Genomic DNA, 18345 nt, shown 5'->3' with positions numbered 1-18345 from the left:
AACTGAACTCCAGGATGAATATTTCCCACCAACTACCATCCTGTCTTCTTTCAGCTCGCCAATTTCTGATCCATATCATCCTCAATCCCATGCCTCCGTATTTTGTGCAATAGTCTACCGTGGGGAAACTTCTCAAAGGCCATACCGAAACCCATATACACCACATCAACCACTTTACCTCTTCCACCTTCTCAAAGAACTCAATAAAGGCTCATGAAGCACGACCTACCCTTCACAAAATCATGTTGACTATCCCTAATCAAAATTATTCCTTTCTAGATGATTATAAATCCTCTCTCATAACTCTTTCCAACACTTTACCCACCATTGATAGAAGGCTCACTGGTTTATAATTATCAAGGCTGTCTCTACTCCCCTTCTTGAACAAGGGAACAACATTTGCTATCCTCCAGTCTTCTGGCACTATTCCTGTAGACAATGACAACATCAAGATCAAAGCCAAAGGCTCTGCAATGTTTCCTTTGGCTTCCCAGAGAATCCTAGGATAAATCCCATCCAGCCCAGGGGACTTATCAATTTTCATACTTTCCAGAATTGCTAACTCCTCCGTGTGAACCTCAATCCAATCTAGTCTAATAGCCTGTATCTCAGTATTCTCCTCAATAACATTGTCCTTTTCCAGTGTGAATACTGGCGAAAAATATTCATTTAGCAATTCTATCTCCTGACTCCACATACAACTTCCCACTACTGTCCTGGACAGGCCCTAGTCATTTATTCATGACATACTTATAGAAAGCTTTAGGGTTTTCCTTGATCTTACCTGCCAACAACTTCTCATGTTCCCTCCTTGTTCCTCTTAGGTACCTCTTGGTTAAATTGTAACTAAAGCGCCCTAACTGAGCCTTCATGTCTCATCCTTACATGAGCCTTCTTCCTCTTGACAAGAGATTCAACTTCTTTCATAAACCACAGCTCCCTCGCTCACCCACTTTCTCCCTGCCAGGTACATATCAAGGACACACAGTAGCTGTTCCTTGAATAAGCTCCACATTTCTATTGTGACCATCCCCTGCAGTTTTCTTCCCGATCCTATGCATCCTAAAGCTTCCACAATTGCATCGTAATTGACTTTACCCCAGCTTTAACTTTTGCCCTGCGGTATATACCTATCCCTTTCCATTGCTAAAGTAAACATAACCGAATTGTGGTCACTAATCACCAAAGTGCTCACCTACCTTCAAATCTTACACCAGGCCTGGTTCATTACCCAGTGTGGCCTCGCCCCTTGTTGGCTTGTGTGGGAGAAAATCCGCTTCCCGTTCACCCACAGCATGGCAACAAAGAACATAAGGAACCCTATCTGTTCTCAGCCACAACAGAAACTACCCAGAGTGCCTCAGCCTTAACCAAACAGGCTAACTCAGACACTAGGCAGCAAACAGGAGATGACTCAAGTCACTTCCAGACTGGGGAATACACTTTGTAAGACAGCCTTACAATAGACTTCCTAGCACATAGTAAGCATAACTGCTCCCAAAGCCCTAAGGACAGCCTCGCTCCTCACACACATACTGGAACTCTAAAGGATGTTCAGACTGAAAGGCACCAAGGTGTACCTTGCTTACGGACTAACCACAATGGAAACTCATTGATGCCAGGATGAGAAATATTAACACCTCCTCTCACAGAGGATCGAAATCTCCTGACTCAATCACTGACTGATTACTGCTACCGGACGGCTGATTGCCGTCCTCCCATTGATTATGTTTTACTCTTGATTGTATTGTAATTCCCACCACATTACTGTCCCCCTATAAAACTGCCTTTGCCTACTGCTTGAGGAAGAGAACCCTTGATTTACTTGTACAGACTGTCAGTTCTGTGTCAACCTAGTCAATTTCTCTTCTAGTGATATCACTCATAATAAACAGCTTGTCAACTTCATCCAATCTGTGCTTGTATGGTCTCTATTCAATCGGGTAATTTCTCCGACAGCCTGTCCACATACTGTGTCAGGAAACCCTCCTACACACATTGGACAAGAACTGACCCATCTAAACCACTTGAACTACAGCACTTCCAGTCAATATTTGGAAAATTAAAGTCCTCCATAGCAACTACCCCGCTATGCTCACTCCTATCCAGAATCATCTTTGCTATCCTTTCCTCTACATCTCTCAAACCTTTTCAGAGGCCTATAGAAAACCCAACAGGGTGACTTCTCCTTTCCTGTTTCTAACCTCAGCAGACAAGTTTTCATCAAACGTCCTTTCTGCCTCCATAAAACTGTCCTTGACTAAATGCCGCACCTCTCCTTTTACCATCTTCCATGTTCTTACTGAACCATCTAAACCCTGGAACCTGCAACAATCATTCCTGTCCCTGTTCTACCCAGGTCTCCGAAATGGCCACAACATCGAAGTCCCAGGTACTAACCCATGTGGCAAGTTCATCCACCTTATTCCGGATGCTTCTGGCATTGAAGTAGGCACACTTCAAACCACCTTCCTGCTTCCACTGCACTCTTGCAACCTTGAAATCTTATTTCTGATCTCACTACTCTCAACCTCCTGGACACTGAAGCTACAGTTTAGGTTCCCATCTCTTCAATAATACAAAAATCTTTAATATTAAATTATTGAAAATTGCACTTTTCAAAAAGAAAAACAGCAGTTCTAACATATCCAATCGCCAACCTCAGAGGTACCTTCGTAGGTGTGTACACAGAAGCAAATCTTGGTCAAAGGTTTGAGTGAGTGTGGCTCCAACGGCATCCTTTATCAAAAGTGAACCTAGCTGAACTCAAATCCTGATCTCTTGACATCTTTTGTTTTCTCTCCCAGCCACAACTTTACCTCACCACTTAAATTTTAAATATCATTCAAAATAAGAACTAGGTTAAACTTGGATGGTGCGAACACAGCTTCAGGCTTCACAAAACAACAAGACCAATTCAAAAAAGGGTATTCCTTTAGGAGTAGTTGGGTGAGTCAGTGCAGGATAATGAGTTTATGGCAGTGATGACTTTCATTGCCACCAGATGTCCATGTCTTGCAGTTTGACATGATCTAGGTGATTCACCTGTCACAGCCTACCCAAATCATTGTGCTTCCTCAGCCAGTACAAGCAAGTGGGTGATGCTCAGATCAGCTAGCCAAAGTGGTACCTTGCAAGGTAGCAGTTAGCTTCTTGTGCAACTCAATTGAAAATGCTAATGACATTCTACAGTGAAGAAATCCTTATTCTGTCCAGCTGAGAGAGTTTAAACATCTGTATTTGTTCACCTTACCGAACAGTTTCATAGTTGAACAACGTTGAATGCTGGCTCAATTCATTAATTGCCATAATCAAGGCCTTAATTAAAATGCATCCACCTCAACTCTCCAACACCCTGTACTCCAAACATTCTTAAAACAAAAACACCAGAAGTATTCAGAACAGCAAAGACCACAAGTAGGTTATTTCCTCCTGCCTTCATTTCTCCCCATTTTTTATTTGCTGGGATTAGCAGGCACTGGTCCCAGCTATGAGGGGCACTCACCTTCTGCACTGAACGCTGCCTGTGCTTGGCTTTGCTCCAGCTCAGTTTTCACATTTGCCAGTTCCAGTTTGAGATTGTGCAGTTCATCAGTGAGCTTCGTATTGGCCAAGCGAGTAGATTGCCTTGTTGACTGGCTGGTAGACTTCCTCTCTGCCTTCAACTGATGTATAGTTGCTTCTAGTTCTCTGATTTTCTGCGACTTGGAGTGGGGAAAAACAAAAAAAAAATCTCTCAAAAATAAAAAGGTTGAGCCAAGGAGTTATTGTGATCAGCAAGGCATATAAAAACAAATAGTATCTCAACTGGAAATACTGCACTTAAAAATGAAAAGCCCACCTGTCTCTGAAGAAACTTAAAAGCTCAAAATATTACATAGGATTGGCAAGCAAATCTGCCTATAAAACAGCAGAGAAAATTAAATCTCAGGGTGACCAGAAAAAAATCATTGTCAAGTAGAATTGACAATGGGTGCAGAACATATGTGGGAGCATGGAAGAGAACCAATGGCTAAAAAGGAAGTTAAGGTCACCAGGCAAGCCATTTTTTTCTGGCAGTGTGGAGAATGCAGAGTGGTATAATGACATTACAACTAACAGGCTGTGGAAAAGGCTGCTAAGGATTGGGAGGGATGGAAAGTTGCAAAGCATAAGGTTTCAAATTTCTCAAAAGCAATACTCAGCTAACTGGATCAAGTGAGAAAAACTTAAAAATCACCAAGATAAATGAACAAAGTAAAGAATAAAAGTTAGCTTTGATGAAGAAATAAAAGAGTTTATACTTTTGGGACAATTTCTTAAAACAGCACATTCTGGCCACAGCCAGATAGCAGGCTATAGCAAACCTGACATGTGCAATAAGATAGGATTTTGACTTCATAGCGAAGGTACCCAACACAAGTGACAATAATATGATCAAATTTTACATGCAGTTTAAAAGGGAGGGGAGAGAAAAGAGATGGTCCAAAACTCACATTTTAAATGGAATAAAGGGCAATTATAATAGCATGAAAGATGCATGGCAGGTCAGAGGTTGGGCAGAATATAAAAGACAAAGAATGATGAAAGAGAGAAAATTAAAGAGAAAGCCAATGAGAAGCAACACAGATAGGAAGAATTCCCATAGACACAGAGAAAAAAAGGAATTCACAAAAGATAGGACTGATCATATAAAGTGAATGAAGAGTGGAGAATTATAGTGGAAGAGAGATGGCGGATGTTTTGAGTACGTATTTTGCACCAGGCTTCAGTGTAAAGTATTAGGCTATAAATTAATATCCCAGAAATAGCTACAAATTCAGAATTGGAAGAGAGGAACTCTAGAAAATTACCACCAAAGGAAGTAGCACCCAGCAAATTGCATCACCCCAAGCTCCAACAAAGCCCATCAGGGCCTGAGCCTAATAAATTTTAAAAGCAGCAGCTAGTTAGATAGTTGATGCCTTTGTTTTAATTTTCTGGGGAAATTCCATTAGATTGATAAATAGCAAATGTGACTCATTTATCCAAAGAGAGGAACAAAACAAGAAACTACAGGCCAGTTAACTTAGCTTCTAACATCATGACAAATATTAAAGAAGAAGAGAACTTAGTAGTATCAATATGGGTTTGTGAAAGGAAACCTTGGAGGAAGAGAGATGTGTTGTGGATGAGAGAGACCTGTGGATATACTGTATTTGGATTTCAAAGTAGCACTCGACAGCCCATATCAAAAAGGTTATTGCATTATAGAATAAATAAAAGCTCATGACCTAGTGGGCAACATGTTGACATGGGTAGGAAATTAGAGAGCGTAGTGCTGGAAAAGTACATGGGGTCAGGCAGCATCCGAGGAATAGGTGAATCGATGTTGAGCATAAGCCCCTCATCACGCCTGAGACGTCGATTCTCCTGCTCCTTGGATGCTGCCTGACTTGCTGTGCTTTTCCAGCAACACACTCTCGACTCAGACCGTCAGAATCTGAATTCTCACTTTCTCCATGGGTAGGAGACTGGCTAGCTAACAGGAGACATTAGGCATAAATGGGTCATTTTCTGCTTGGCAAGACAGAATGACTGATGTGCCACAGGGTTCAGTGCTGGGACTTTAACAATTTATACAAATGATTTGGATGAAGAGGCCAGAAGTGCATTTGCTGATGACAAAGGTTAGTAGGAAAGTAATTGTGAAAAGGACACAAGAAGGCTGCTAAAAGGGAAAACTAGGACAAGTGGTCAAAGATCTGGCAAATGAAATAACTTGGGAGTAAATGAAATTGTCCATTTTGGCAGAAAGATTAAAATAATCATTTTAGACATGGTTTTTAAGAGATTGCAGAGCTCAGAGATGGAGATGCATCTGGGAGCCTAGTACATAAATTGAATAACAGTTAGTCTGTAGGCAGAGTGAGTAACTAGGAAATCAAACATTGTTGCGTTTATTGTGAGGGTAATTGAACACCAAAGTAGGGAGCTTATGTATCAATTATAAATGACATCAAGGAAATTAAATCTGAAATATTGCACAAAGGATGGATATTATTACAATGGCAGCACTTCAGAGAAGGTTTTAGACTCACATCTGGAATAGGTGGGTTGTCTTAGTCGAACAGTGTGGCGCTGGAAAAGCACAGCCATTCAGGTAGCATCCGAGGAGCTGGAGAGTCGATGCTTCGCGCATGATGAAGGGCTTATGTGCGAAACGTCGATTCTCCTGCTCCTCAGATGCTGCCTGACCTGCTGTGCTTTTCCAGCACCACACTGCTCAACTTTGAGCTCCAGCATCTGCAGTCTTCTCTTTCTCCTTTTCTGGGTTGTCTTAGAACAGACTAGATTTGTATCAATTGGAGGTTATTAAAAAACGCAAGAGAACTTGATTGAAACGTAAAGACTCTGGGGTTTTGCCAGGGTGCATATGGATAAGATTCAAGGTTTGTGAGAAGATTTGTAGCTCGGGTGCTCGTTGTTGCGGTTCTGTTCGCCGAGCTGGGAGTTTTTGTTGCAAACGTTTCGTCCCCTTTCTAGGACGAAACAACTCAGATGACAAACAACAACATGAATTCGATTGGGACAACACCACTATTATAGGGCAAGCCAAAGAGAGAACAGCCAGGGAATTCCTAGAGACACGGCACTCATCCACAAATTCTATCAACAAACACATCGATCTAGACCCAATATATCAGCCACTGCAGTGGACAGCAACTGACAACCGGAAGTGGCAGAGACACACCACTATAAATGCCGGAGGAATCAACACAGAAGCACTTCACAGGAGGCTCCCAAGCACTGAGGATGTCACCTAGAACGTTTGCAACAAAAGCTCCCAGCTCGACGAACAGAACCACAACAACATGGATAAGATGTTGACTCTCGAGGGAGAATCTAAAATAACGAGTCTCTGTTTCAAAGTAGAGTATTGCTCATTTAAGTCATAAATGGAAGAGAAATTCTGAGGGTTGAACATTGTTGAAATTCATCTTCCAAAGACAGTGGAAGCAAGGTCCTTGAATATTTTTAAGGCAGAGGTAGATAGATTCAAGCACGAAGAGGATGAAAAGGGGATCTTGGGTAGGCATGGAGTAATCAGATCAACCATCAACCACAGCTGACTCAAAAGGATAGTGTGAGATACGAACCCATGAATTGGGATAAGTAGGGCATTGAAAAGGTCTGCTGACCCTCTAGTTTACAGCTATACAAGTTCAGAGTGACCATACGAGAAAATGTAGCAATTGCTATTTTAAATTAGTACCGTCTATTGGTGAATTTGAATCAGATTGAGATCCGGTAAAAATTGGTAACAATGGTCTGGTTAAAAAAAGTTCTAGCATTGTGCAAATGCAATTAAAACATTAGCTCAGATCTCAGTCTGTGGAAGCAGTGGTAGAGGATACTTCCTGGGGTTGAATGTGCAATATTTAATTTTAAATAAATTCCACTGCTTCGTTTCCACCAATTTAAATACTGTGACACCAAGAAAATTAATGGCTTTCTTTGATCTCACTTGTCCTGAGCTGTATTAACAGAAAACTTGAAAGCCAAGGAGAAAGTTAGCTCACAAACACAATTCCAAAATCTCTGGAGGCAGAGAGAGAGGAATGGTGAAAAGAGAGAGGAAAAAAGACTCAAGGATAGTTTCCAGTGGGGCTTGTCCAATCAAATCAAATGGAATGATCAAGTAAAATTAGATGTGGTGAGAATACCACAGGGTTGCCATAGTTACTAGGCTCTCCTAGGTAATGAAGGAGTTGGTTTGAATTACATGAGACCTGCAATGCTGGATGCAGTTCAAGTTCCTGTCAAATATGTAGGATGCCATAAAACTAAGGACTATTTGGGAAACAGCATCAAGTTAAACCAAGTAGTGGCAAGAGAATCGCAAAACTATTTTTGTAGGATCAGAAAAGCAAAGTGAGCATAACATAGGATATGGCTATCCATTCCCTTGCCCCTCACAAACCTCCCTCTCTCTGCTAACAAGATCAAGCTCTAACAGACCTGATATTCACCAGCAAGCTACAGTTCTCTGAAGGCATATTAAATGAAGCACAGAGTCTTTAGTCAGATGACATCATCCATCATATAATAAAGTATAGCTACACAATTACAAAAAATGTACCAACCCCCAGATTTCCAAAAAGGTAACCATCAGACCAAGAAAGGGCTTGGGTTAGGGTCTCAAAATCCTGCCATTCCTTCCCAAACAATATTATGGATCTACCTGCAGCACATGGAATTCAGGGATTCAAAAGAGCAACTAAGGACAGACAATAAATGCTGGCCCAGCTATCAATACCCACACTCCTAGTGAATATAACAAAAAGGTGCCAGGATATTGAAAGTAGTTGAACTATTGAAATCATGCTTCAAATCACTACCCACGTAAACAATCCTATCAATTGTTAGTTCCATAAAGTCTTCAGTGTTTTTCCAACTTTGCTCCATAAATCAGAATAGGATCTTATGCTTCAGATTATTCTAAAACATCATAATATTAGAGAGTAAAATATTTACCATTGCTTTACCCTCACTCATTTCATCACCAGAATCATCGGAAACTTCTTCAGAGGATAACTGATAATAGATTTTCACATATTCTTGGTAGTTTTTCATCTTTGCTTCAAAGGCATCTTCTAAGCGATCCTTTTGCTCCTCAAGCTGCTCTCTGAAAGATTGAAAACAGGTTGAATTTCACCCCATTTCCACAAGGATACCGCCTTCAATTCAAGAAAGCATCCCTCCATAATATTCACTTTGGTGTTCAGGGACAAAGTACCATACAGCTGAACAAAAGCCACTGAACAGGACCGAAAAAAAAAAACCAGACTTGCAAAACAAAAATCAAACCTAAAGACTATAAAAAAAAAGTCAAGGAATGGCTGGCATGTCATGCTTGATCCTTTTCTAGTATATAAAAATGTTCAGCGCAGATCCAGAATGTGATCTTTAGTATTTCAGGAATGCTACTGAAGGGAATGATACGTTTGCCATGCTTTTTAGCTTGCACTCATCAGGACAAGTGTAAAGATAACACATTTCAGACAATTGCAAATATTTGTACTAAAGATAGAAGAGTGAGAGTTGATCAGCAAGTTGACTGATTTACCAAGGTACTCCCTCAACAAAAGCAACAGCAGGGTTAAGGCTTTAAGCTCCTTAAGCTACAAGGTAATTCTAAAACAAGATGCAAGGTTTGAAACGTAAATCCTTTTGTGTACAGAAAACAGGTCCATGCTCAAGACTATATGTCACTTCTGACAAGAATAAATAAGCGACATTATGAACTTTGACTGATTTACAAATGTAACTATTAGGAAACATAAGATTATTGTGCAAATACTGTCCAGTCATGGAAGCAAATAGTTTTGAGCAACCAAGGAAGAGGCTTGGTAACAAACAAACATCCCTTTCTCTTGTGACAGAAATTACTCTGATCATTTGAAATTTGGCATTCTTGTATTTAATCTTGATGAGTGCAAGACAAAAGGCTTCAGCAACATGTCTCTCTTTCTAGCAATGTTCAAGCAACTATTTCAAAAAGAATGATGGTTCAATTCTACCTTGCACAAATCTCCATCAACATGTTTTGTAAAATATAGCTCAGTGTACATATCAGACCCAGGGTATAGAAACTGAACAACAGTTTGGCTCAGTGGTTATCTGGAGTTAGGGAACATGTTCCCTTTCCAGGAGTGGCGACAGAATTTCTACACTTTATTGCAATACTGAGGGACTGCAGAAAATTCCAGATGACATTTTAAATCAAAGCCAAATGCCCATTCCATTGTGTTATATGAGACAACATGAAACCACTTTCCAAAGAACGACAAGGAGTTCACCATGTGTCCTGGCTAGCATTCCTTCCAAATTTTCTTTTCAGCCACACAGACCTCCAAGGCTGTTCACAGCTGTAACTTTTGAAACCAGAAGTCAACGTTGTGATTGGTGTGCCGATGGCAAATGCAGATCACTGGAGCATGCAGCTTAGAGGGAACAGTTGGTCTAGCTATGATCTTTCATTAGATTTCTACTTGATGAAAATTGCTTTTGAACGCAAGTGTCTATACTTTGATTGCAAAACTCTATGTCCCAGAGACATGAAAAGGTATCACAGGCATAGGTCTCCAATTGGCAGCTTTGGCCAAAATTGTATGAGCCCAGTAAAACACATCTTCATACTCTGGCAGTATTTTAGACTTTAGTAAGATAATAAATAATATCACACTATAAATTGAATACCCACTTCCAGTGTCTTTCCATAGTGTTGTATTGTTCCATCATCTCACTGACAACACTTTGCCGGATTTCGCTCTCCATTATCAGCTTGTCTTGCTTCTCCTTAATCAGGTGTTGCTGAAGGCTCTCAATAATTTTCTGCAATGACTGAGGAACACAAACTCATCGTCAGTTAAATAATAAAAGCACGAGATGGAACAACTGTACTTTTGCAACTTTCGATAAGCATAAGCAACAAAAGTATTAGAAATTAAGTAGCAATATTAGAACATTGCCTGAAGACAAGGTGATCAATTAACAAATCAGTGCAAGTGTATTTCCAATGCAAGGTCAACCACTTGAGATGTTAACTGCGTCTCTATCCCTAACTGTCAGATCTGTTGGAGTTTTTGTAGCATTTCCTGTTTTCATTTGAACCAGAGCACTTTCAGGCACAAACAAAATTGGGGATGGGTTGGGTTGCTGCAGAGAGAGGGAGAGAAGAAAAACCAGAAAGAAAAAGAGAGGAGAGGAGAGAAAATCAATACAGATTCTGAAATGTATGAAAAAGGTTGTTTATGAAGAATTGCAACACAAACAGAATTGAACGTCTGGGAGTTCAGTTTGCAGACATGATAATAGAAAAAAAGATAGCAGTCTGGACAAGAGTCAAGCTTCAAGTAATCCCTACCCACGAAAGCATGGTTGAAGAAATCCAACCATGACCTGTATGCACAAGTGAGTGCAGGCACTTGGCTATGCCAGTGGGCTGAGGCTCTTGTGCACGCCAACCTAACAGTCACCACCCCCCCCCCCCCCCACCCCCAACATTGTGGGTAAGTATATTGTTGCCGTGAGTGCAGACAGCCAACTCAAAAAAAAAGAACAAAAGAATTTCAATCAGCTAAAGCAAAAGCCTAAAAAATAAACTGTTTGACAATCCTCCATCTAATTCTTCACAATGAATCCAGAGACTGAATCGTATAACAACATTTTTTGGACTCTCTTCTCATTTTATGCACATGTTCCATTATTTCTTCATGTTTAATAACTAAAGAACTCACTGTTAATTCAAGAAAGTCTGATTAAAGTAGGTCCTTCTAAAACGGATTAAACTGGTCTGGAGAAAGAGGTATCCATAGAGGAATGCAGCATTCATAAATTAAGCCTGTAGTAACTAATCAAGGGGAACTAATGAGGGGAAGCCACTCATGGCTCCTCATCTTGGAGCTTGATGATTTTGGGAATCGGGAATATAACTTGGACAACTTCATCCAGGATCTAGTTATAAGCTTTTAGAGGTAACATGATAAATGTTAATTACAAGTGAGTTAACATTTATCATTTTACCTTAAAATGTTATTGGAGGATTCAATATAAAAATTAAGTAGTCAAAACTGTTCATCTTGATATCTATTCTTTTTTTCTGTACCTGATTGGACATTAAGCTTTACACTTGCTTTTCAGAGATTAGACCGTTCATTTCACTGTTTGCTTTCTATCAACTGATCTCATTCACCCAGGTGCCAAATTTCTTTAACTGTAACATTACCAACTTGAACAATCAGCAACTTATCAAATGCAACAAATGTCAAAACAAAGGGCAAACTCTAAAACAGCAGGACCTGTTAAGACACTGTCCAACATAATTTTGCTAATTATACATGCAACTGTGATGAACTGACATTGAATGCTCTAAGTTTATGTAGAGGGAAACTAGAGCTGTACAGCCATCATCTTAGCATACACAGAAAGATTCAAGAGACACCAAAGTTCAAGAATCACATGACAGAAATTCAGTGCTATGTCCTAACATGCAATCACCTCCTTATCCAGCGTACTGATATCAGTCTCATCTTCACTGTCATCCTCTTCATCTTCATCTAATTCCTCCTGTTCTTCAAGAGGTGTTTGAGCATTGCAGTTATTCCAGCCATCATGTTCACGCAGTAGTGAGCGGAAGGAAGGGAACAGCTTGGATGAAGGTGCTTGTATCAGCTAGAATAAACAGGACAACAACCAGATATACATGATTAAACTAGCTTTGTGAGATACATACAACAGAAGATTAAGCACAAAACAGTATTGCCAATAAGTTTGGCCTCCTACAGGATTAGGACCAGTTCAAAAACTGTGCCACTCTGGGAGTATATTAAACTATATTCTAATAATCATAGAATGTCTTGCATCAAAATTATGGTACACGAGTCTCATTTACCACAATTTCTGTTCTGAAAATATAAAAAGAATTTATTGTGAACGATTCCCGACAAGAATCACAGGAAATTTTACATCACATATGCTAGAAGAAAACCAAATAAAATAGTGCTCCCAAACATCAAGCTGACAGGATTCTTGTAATATCTTGCACCATTCATTGACTTTCAAAAGCAGAATATAGAGCAAGTTAGGAATTGCTTACCTGGCTAGCAATAGCAGAAAATTTCATGACCTGCAAGGTTTCGTCATACATGGATGCACACTGGTTAATGTTCACAATCATACAAGACATCCCATGGTTAGAAAAAAACCCCTGGAACACACGAGTCAATTTACTGTCCCGGAAAGGCACCACATTAGGCTTTGACCTGAGAACACAAAGTTCAGACATCTGGTCACCCAAAACAAGAGTACTAGAAGGTGAAACTAGTGGGCTAGTTGCAAGGCACCCTAGCATTCCAAGCACTAAGCACAGTCAGAGACACTTAGTGTACAGTTGAGCAGAACGTTAAAAACTCAGCAAAAGACAGGACAGCCAAATCCTCTGGAACTGGAATTGAAAACTTTTTCCCATTCAATTTCTACACTTTTTTTGTGGTTATGGTCCATTTAAAAAAAAACTTTCATTTCACATGCACAAAATTTGATGCTTTTATGCTAATTTCCATTTCTTCTGGTTAATAAAACCAGATCGTATCTGCTGGCCATCTGACATTTTTGAAAATCTGCAAGAGCTGCAGCAATGAAATGAGCAAGATCAGGGGGTACATACTTGTTATGCTGGTTCTGGCGAAGGGCACGGATGCACCTGCCTAGTGTGTGCAGAGAAGTGTTAATATTAGTTGCCTCCTTCATCCTGTCACCACATTTCTGTTCTTTACAACGCTCTGAACCCGCCAGGTCACACAAAATTAATCTGCAGTAAAGAAAATGAAGCGGTTTTTATTTAAAGTCTTAAATTCCTGATCTCAAAAAAAAGGACAAACAAAAAAGAAAGTTTTCATGCCAACAACATTTAAAAAGGTAGAAATGGGAAGTAAGAGAGGAACTCAGCAATTCTGGTAGCAACTGTTAAGAGAAAGAGAATCAATGTTTGGAGTCCAATATGACTCTTCATATTGCACCTAGTACTTTGTTTCTCTCTCTCCACAGATGCTGCGAAAAACTGTGGAGTTTCTCCAATACAGGTTTTTATTTCAGATCTACTGCATCCACAGTACATTAGAATCATAGAGATGTACAGCACGGAAACAGACCCTTCGGTCCAACCCGTCCATGCAGACCAGATATCCCAACCTAATCTAGTCCCACTTGCCAGCGCCCGGCCCACATGCCTCCAAACCTTTCCTATTCATACACCCATCCAAATGCCTTTTAAATGTTGCAATTCTACCAGCCTCCACCACTTCCTCTGGCAGCTCATTCCATACACGTACCACCATCTGCATGAAAACGTTGCCCCTGAGGTCTCTTTTATATCTTTCCCCTCTCACCCTAAACCTATGTTCTCTAGTTCTGGACTCCACAGCCCCAGGGAAAGTCTTTGCCTATTTACCCTATCCGTGCCCCTCAAATTTTGTAAACCTCTATGAGGTCACCCCTCAGCCTCCGACGCTCCAGGGAAAACAGCTCCAGCCTGTCCCTATAGTTCAAATCCTCCAACCCTGGCAACATCCTTATAAATCTTTTCTGAACCCTTTCAAGTGTCACAACATCTTTCTGATAGGAAGGAGACCAAAATTGCACGCAATATTAGTTTTTATTTTAAACAGCAAAAATTAATATCTTCCCCTATCCAGCCCTCACAAATTGAGTTTTGGCTTAAGTGATCCTGCACCAGTAGAAATTGACATCACTATAGCTAGAAGAGAGGCATTTTGCCCACTTTGGCAACAGCTTAGATTTCAGATGAGACCACAGGTAAAAAGACTCACAGTAAGAGTGCTGATCTTATTGTTGCAATGATGCAAGACCATTACAGCTCCATTGCTTCTTCAGAAACAAATTTCACTTGCATCCGCAAATTGCAGTTCAAGAATTCCACGGTAGCCCATGTAGATCATACCACAGGAAGATATCAACGGACCGATTGGTCAGATGGGCAAAGAGAGTAAATGCGATTTAGATAAGAGATTCATTGCTCCTTGAAAGTGGAGTCTCAGGGAGCATAGTGAAAAGGCATTTAGCATGCTTTCTTTTATTGGTCAGAGCATTAAGCATGGAGTTGGGAGGTTATGTTGTGGCTGTACAGGACATTAATTAGGCCACTTTTGGAACATTGTATGCAATTCTGGTCTCTGTCCTAGGAGAAGGATGTTGTGAGACTTGAAAGGCTCAGAAAGGATTTCAAGAATGTTGCCAGGGTTGGAGGATTTGAGTTATAGGGAGAGGCTGGATATGCTGAGGCTGTCTGGAACATCAGAGGCTGAGGAGCGACCTTATAGAGGTGATGGAGGCTGGCAGAACAACAACATTTGAAAAGACATTTGGATGGATATATTAATAGGAAGGGTTTAGAGGGAAATGGGCCAAGTGCTGGCAAATGGGACTAGATTAATTTAGGAACTCTGTTCGGCATGGATGAGTTGGACCGAGGGTCTGTTTCCGTGCTGTACAACTGTGACTGTATAAGATAATGCATTTGGACTGGCCAGAAAAAACAAGGAAATACACAATAAATCCTTGGAAAACAGAGGAAGAGGGGGATCTGGATTGTAAGTACAGATTGCAGAAGGTAGTCAGGTAAGCAAATTTAAAAAAAAAAACTTAGTTCAGCATACATACTGGACACTTTTTATTCGCCAAAGATAGGCATCGAAGAGCAAAGAGTTTTGCTATAGTTACATAAACAGTTAATTTCTGGTGGTGGCTTAAGTACACATCAAGGAAAAACAAAGTTCATTGATGTACACAAAATTCTAAGCTACAGGGCTACAGACTAAGAGCGGGAAAGTGGCTGGCACAGGCAGAATACACTGAATGGTCTTTTGTTTGTATCAAACACAAATAAATATAGTCAGGAGAAAAACAAAAATATTTATACAGAGGAACACTTACTCGCTGGTTTTAAGAACAGCCTTCCAATCTTCAGACACATGCAGAATCCGAATGGAGAAGATACTGTGGCTATAAAACAAAATGAAGAGGGCACAGAAATAGAAGTAGAAAAGGCAAAAAATTAATAATTATAATTTCCTTGCACAATAAAGTCACAGCTCATTAGAATACAGAAAGGAACAGTATAATTCAAATGCATTTTTAAATAGCCAAATCTTACAGGAAACAGTTACTTTCATTTTTCAAAATAATTTCATCTAAAACAAAAATTGCCCTTTCTCAAAATGTGAAGGTGGTATGAACTGTGGATGTCTCTTAAAACTGTAAGAAAATCAAGATTAAAGGCAACATTTTAACTCAGTCAAAAACCACCCACCTAAAGCAAATTTGAAATTAATGTTGGTTTAAATACCCTGCTGTGTGCAAAGAAATCAGGCAGACAGGATTAGAGGCCAGCAGGAGTTGATAGGATGTGATGGTAAATCAGAGTCTTTTGAAAAAAAAACAAGAACAAATATTTTTCTTGAGGAAACGGTTGTGGGGCATTTTAATCAACCTGCATTCCAGAGGCTGCCTTTAAGGAACAGATAGAATCCAGAATGAAAAGCATTACCTCCTGCTGGAGTTTAGGTTTATGTGCGTGCTGGATATGCTTTGGTTTTTACGCCCAACTTTCAGTATTTTCCAGGCTTCTTCTGCATCCATCACATTGATCCAGGTGAGATCTGCAATGGAACAAACAAAAAAAATTGTAATTGGTCAAAAGGAAAACTTTTACAAAATATTTTTGTTTCACTAATATCCAGAGTAGGGGTCATCAACAATGATACATAATCGCCCTCTAGAGGTGGAGTTGCCTTAAACAGCTTAGGTAGTGTAGATGCACCCAGAGTACTATTAGAAAGAGGGATGCTTCACAATTCTGACCCAGCTACATTCCTATTTCTGATCTTAATGACAGAAAAGGTCAATGATAAAACAGACAAAATAAATAACTGGACAGAGGACACTACGCTGAGGAAGTGGGGCTCATGTGGCACAGGAGTAGTGTCCTTACCGCTGAGGCAGGAGATGTGATTTCAAGCCTCACCTGCTCCAGAACTGTGCAACATCTTTGAACAGGTCGATTAGAAAATCGGGCGGCACAGTTGCTCAGTGGTTAGCATTGCTGCCCCACAGCACCAGGGACCACATCAATTTCACCTTCGGAGTTTGCACATTCTGTGTCTGCGTGGGTTTCCTCCCACAGTCCAAAAATGCACAGGTTAGATGGATTGGCTATGCTAAATTGCCTAGTGTTCAGGCATGTGTAGGTTAGGTAGATTAGCCATAGGAAATATAGGAATAGGACAGGGTTGAGTGTGGGTCTGGGTGGGATGCTGTTGACTCAATGGTCAAATGACCTGCGCCCACAATGGAGAGAATCTATGAAAATATTTACCTTACAAACCAGCTCCAATTAGATGATTGGCTAATAACCACATTATCCTCCTTTGTGCTAAGTATGACTCCTTATTAGAGGTATCAACAACTTCCCAGCATAATGGTAATGGCAGACTAAGGGCATGCCAGAACACAAGGTTAAGGATTGTGATTGAATAAGGTTCGAGTGCAGATGATGGTCCAGCATGCCTCATGGCTGCAGAGGCATCAGTTGCTAAATTTGTCTTAAATCTATCCCATTAAGCATAGGGTGGTGCCACACAATATGGAGGGCGCACTCAATGCGCAGTCAGCAATCACTGCACAGATTATAATTTGACCATGTTACTATAACCTCCTTAGTCAAAATCTCCCAAAATACCAACACTGAACTTTACACCATAAAACACAGTTACTCATAGCACACTCATCCCGAATAGAACAGTAGGGTATGAAACAATAATGATAACATTACAATCAAGTTATTTTGTTGAAAATCTATCCTGCTTCAGCAAGTGTCAAGGATAGACTGTTTGAACAGGGGACCAAGTCAGCACATAACTCTTATTCTCTTTCATTTCATTACATCCTCAGCTTTTACTAAAAAATGGTTGAGCATAATCTCCATTTTCAGATAATTGAAACAAACATACCTGAATTAGTATATTATTCTGGAAAATAAGCAAAAATTGTGAACAGCCATTGGTACCTTTTACATAGCTATTTCCATTCTTATCCTCACACAGCTTTAAGGTTTGTCGTTTGCCATTCACGGTGAGACTAGTGTCCAGCAAGTCATAGATGAGTTCATTGTAAATCTCAAAGAAGGAGACCCAAATAGAGTAGTGTATATTCTGCTCCTGACGAAGAATAACTGTATCATGATCAGCCCAGCGGGATGCAGACTCTGAAAGGTCAAAGGAAAAAGAGAAAAGAAATGGCAAAAAAAACAGTGAACCTTTCAGAAAACTGTTGTGAAAGTTAGAATAAAGTATAGTAATATTCTAAAACAAACTTATTCAATTGCACTGCACACAGACATTTAAGCAATATTCAGCACTTTTCTAAAACTGGTCTCAGTTTGACCACTGAGAAAGACTGAAAATGTTGAAAAACAAAAAAAAGTTAAAAAACATACAATACACTAAACAGCCAAATTGGACAAATGGGAAAGGCTATACAATGTATTAGACAATGGTCATCCCTCTGTCATCAAACACAATTAACTGGCGATTCATTTCACTGAATTCTGTGGAGACCTTTCTCTTCACCCTCAAGTTTGGATACCCTAAAAATGACATTTCAAAAAGTAATATTTTAGTTCTGAAATTCAAGGACCATTGCCACTCCAAGTTCTTTTGTTACGGCACTTTTGAGACTGTCCTCACAACCACTGTAGAAAAGCAGAAATTCAAGAAAATTTTTTTTAAAATCCAGAATTGATCACCG

At 40.0% G+C, this 18345-nt stretch overlaps 1 protein-coding gene across 2 annotated transcripts in view; it reads right to left on the bottom strand.

The window, feature by feature from the left end:
* kif20a (kinesin family member 20A) overlaps window positions 1-18345 on the bottom strand; it is a 53820-nt gene that overhangs the window by 10938 nt on the left and 24537 nt on the right. For both annotated transcript variants that reach the window (XM_060837007.1, XM_060837008.1), the window contains exons 7-15: window positions 17606-17803; window positions 16088-16199; window positions 15475-15543; window positions 13190-13333; window positions 12620-12785; window positions 12022-12195; window positions 10226-10365; window positions 8497-8647; window positions 3506-3704 (exon numbers count right to left, since the gene is read on the bottom strand). In XM_060837007.1, the coding sequence (XP_060692990.1) occupies window positions 3506-3704; window positions 8497-8647; window positions 10226-10365; window positions 12022-12195; window positions 12620-12785; window positions 13190-13333; window positions 15475-15543; window positions 16088-16199; window positions 17606-17803 (1353 nt within the window). The remainder of the gene's footprint in view (window positions 1-3505; window positions 3705-8496; window positions 8648-10225; window positions 10366-12021; window positions 12196-12619; window positions 12786-13189; window positions 13334-15474; window positions 15544-16087; window positions 16200-17605; window positions 17804-18345) is intronic.

The sequence above is a fragment of the Hemiscyllium ocellatum genome, chromosome 16 (assembly GCF_020745735.1).
Source record: "Hemiscyllium ocellatum isolate sHemOce1 chromosome 16, sHemOce1.pat.X.cur, whole genome shotgun sequence".
Classification (NCBI taxonomy): Eukaryota; Metazoa; Chordata; class Chondrichthyes; order Orectolobiformes; family Hemiscylliidae; genus Hemiscyllium; species Hemiscyllium ocellatum.
The sequence above is the reverse complement of the archived record's forward strand: the minus strand, read 5'-3'. Positions and strand labels throughout refer to the sequence as shown.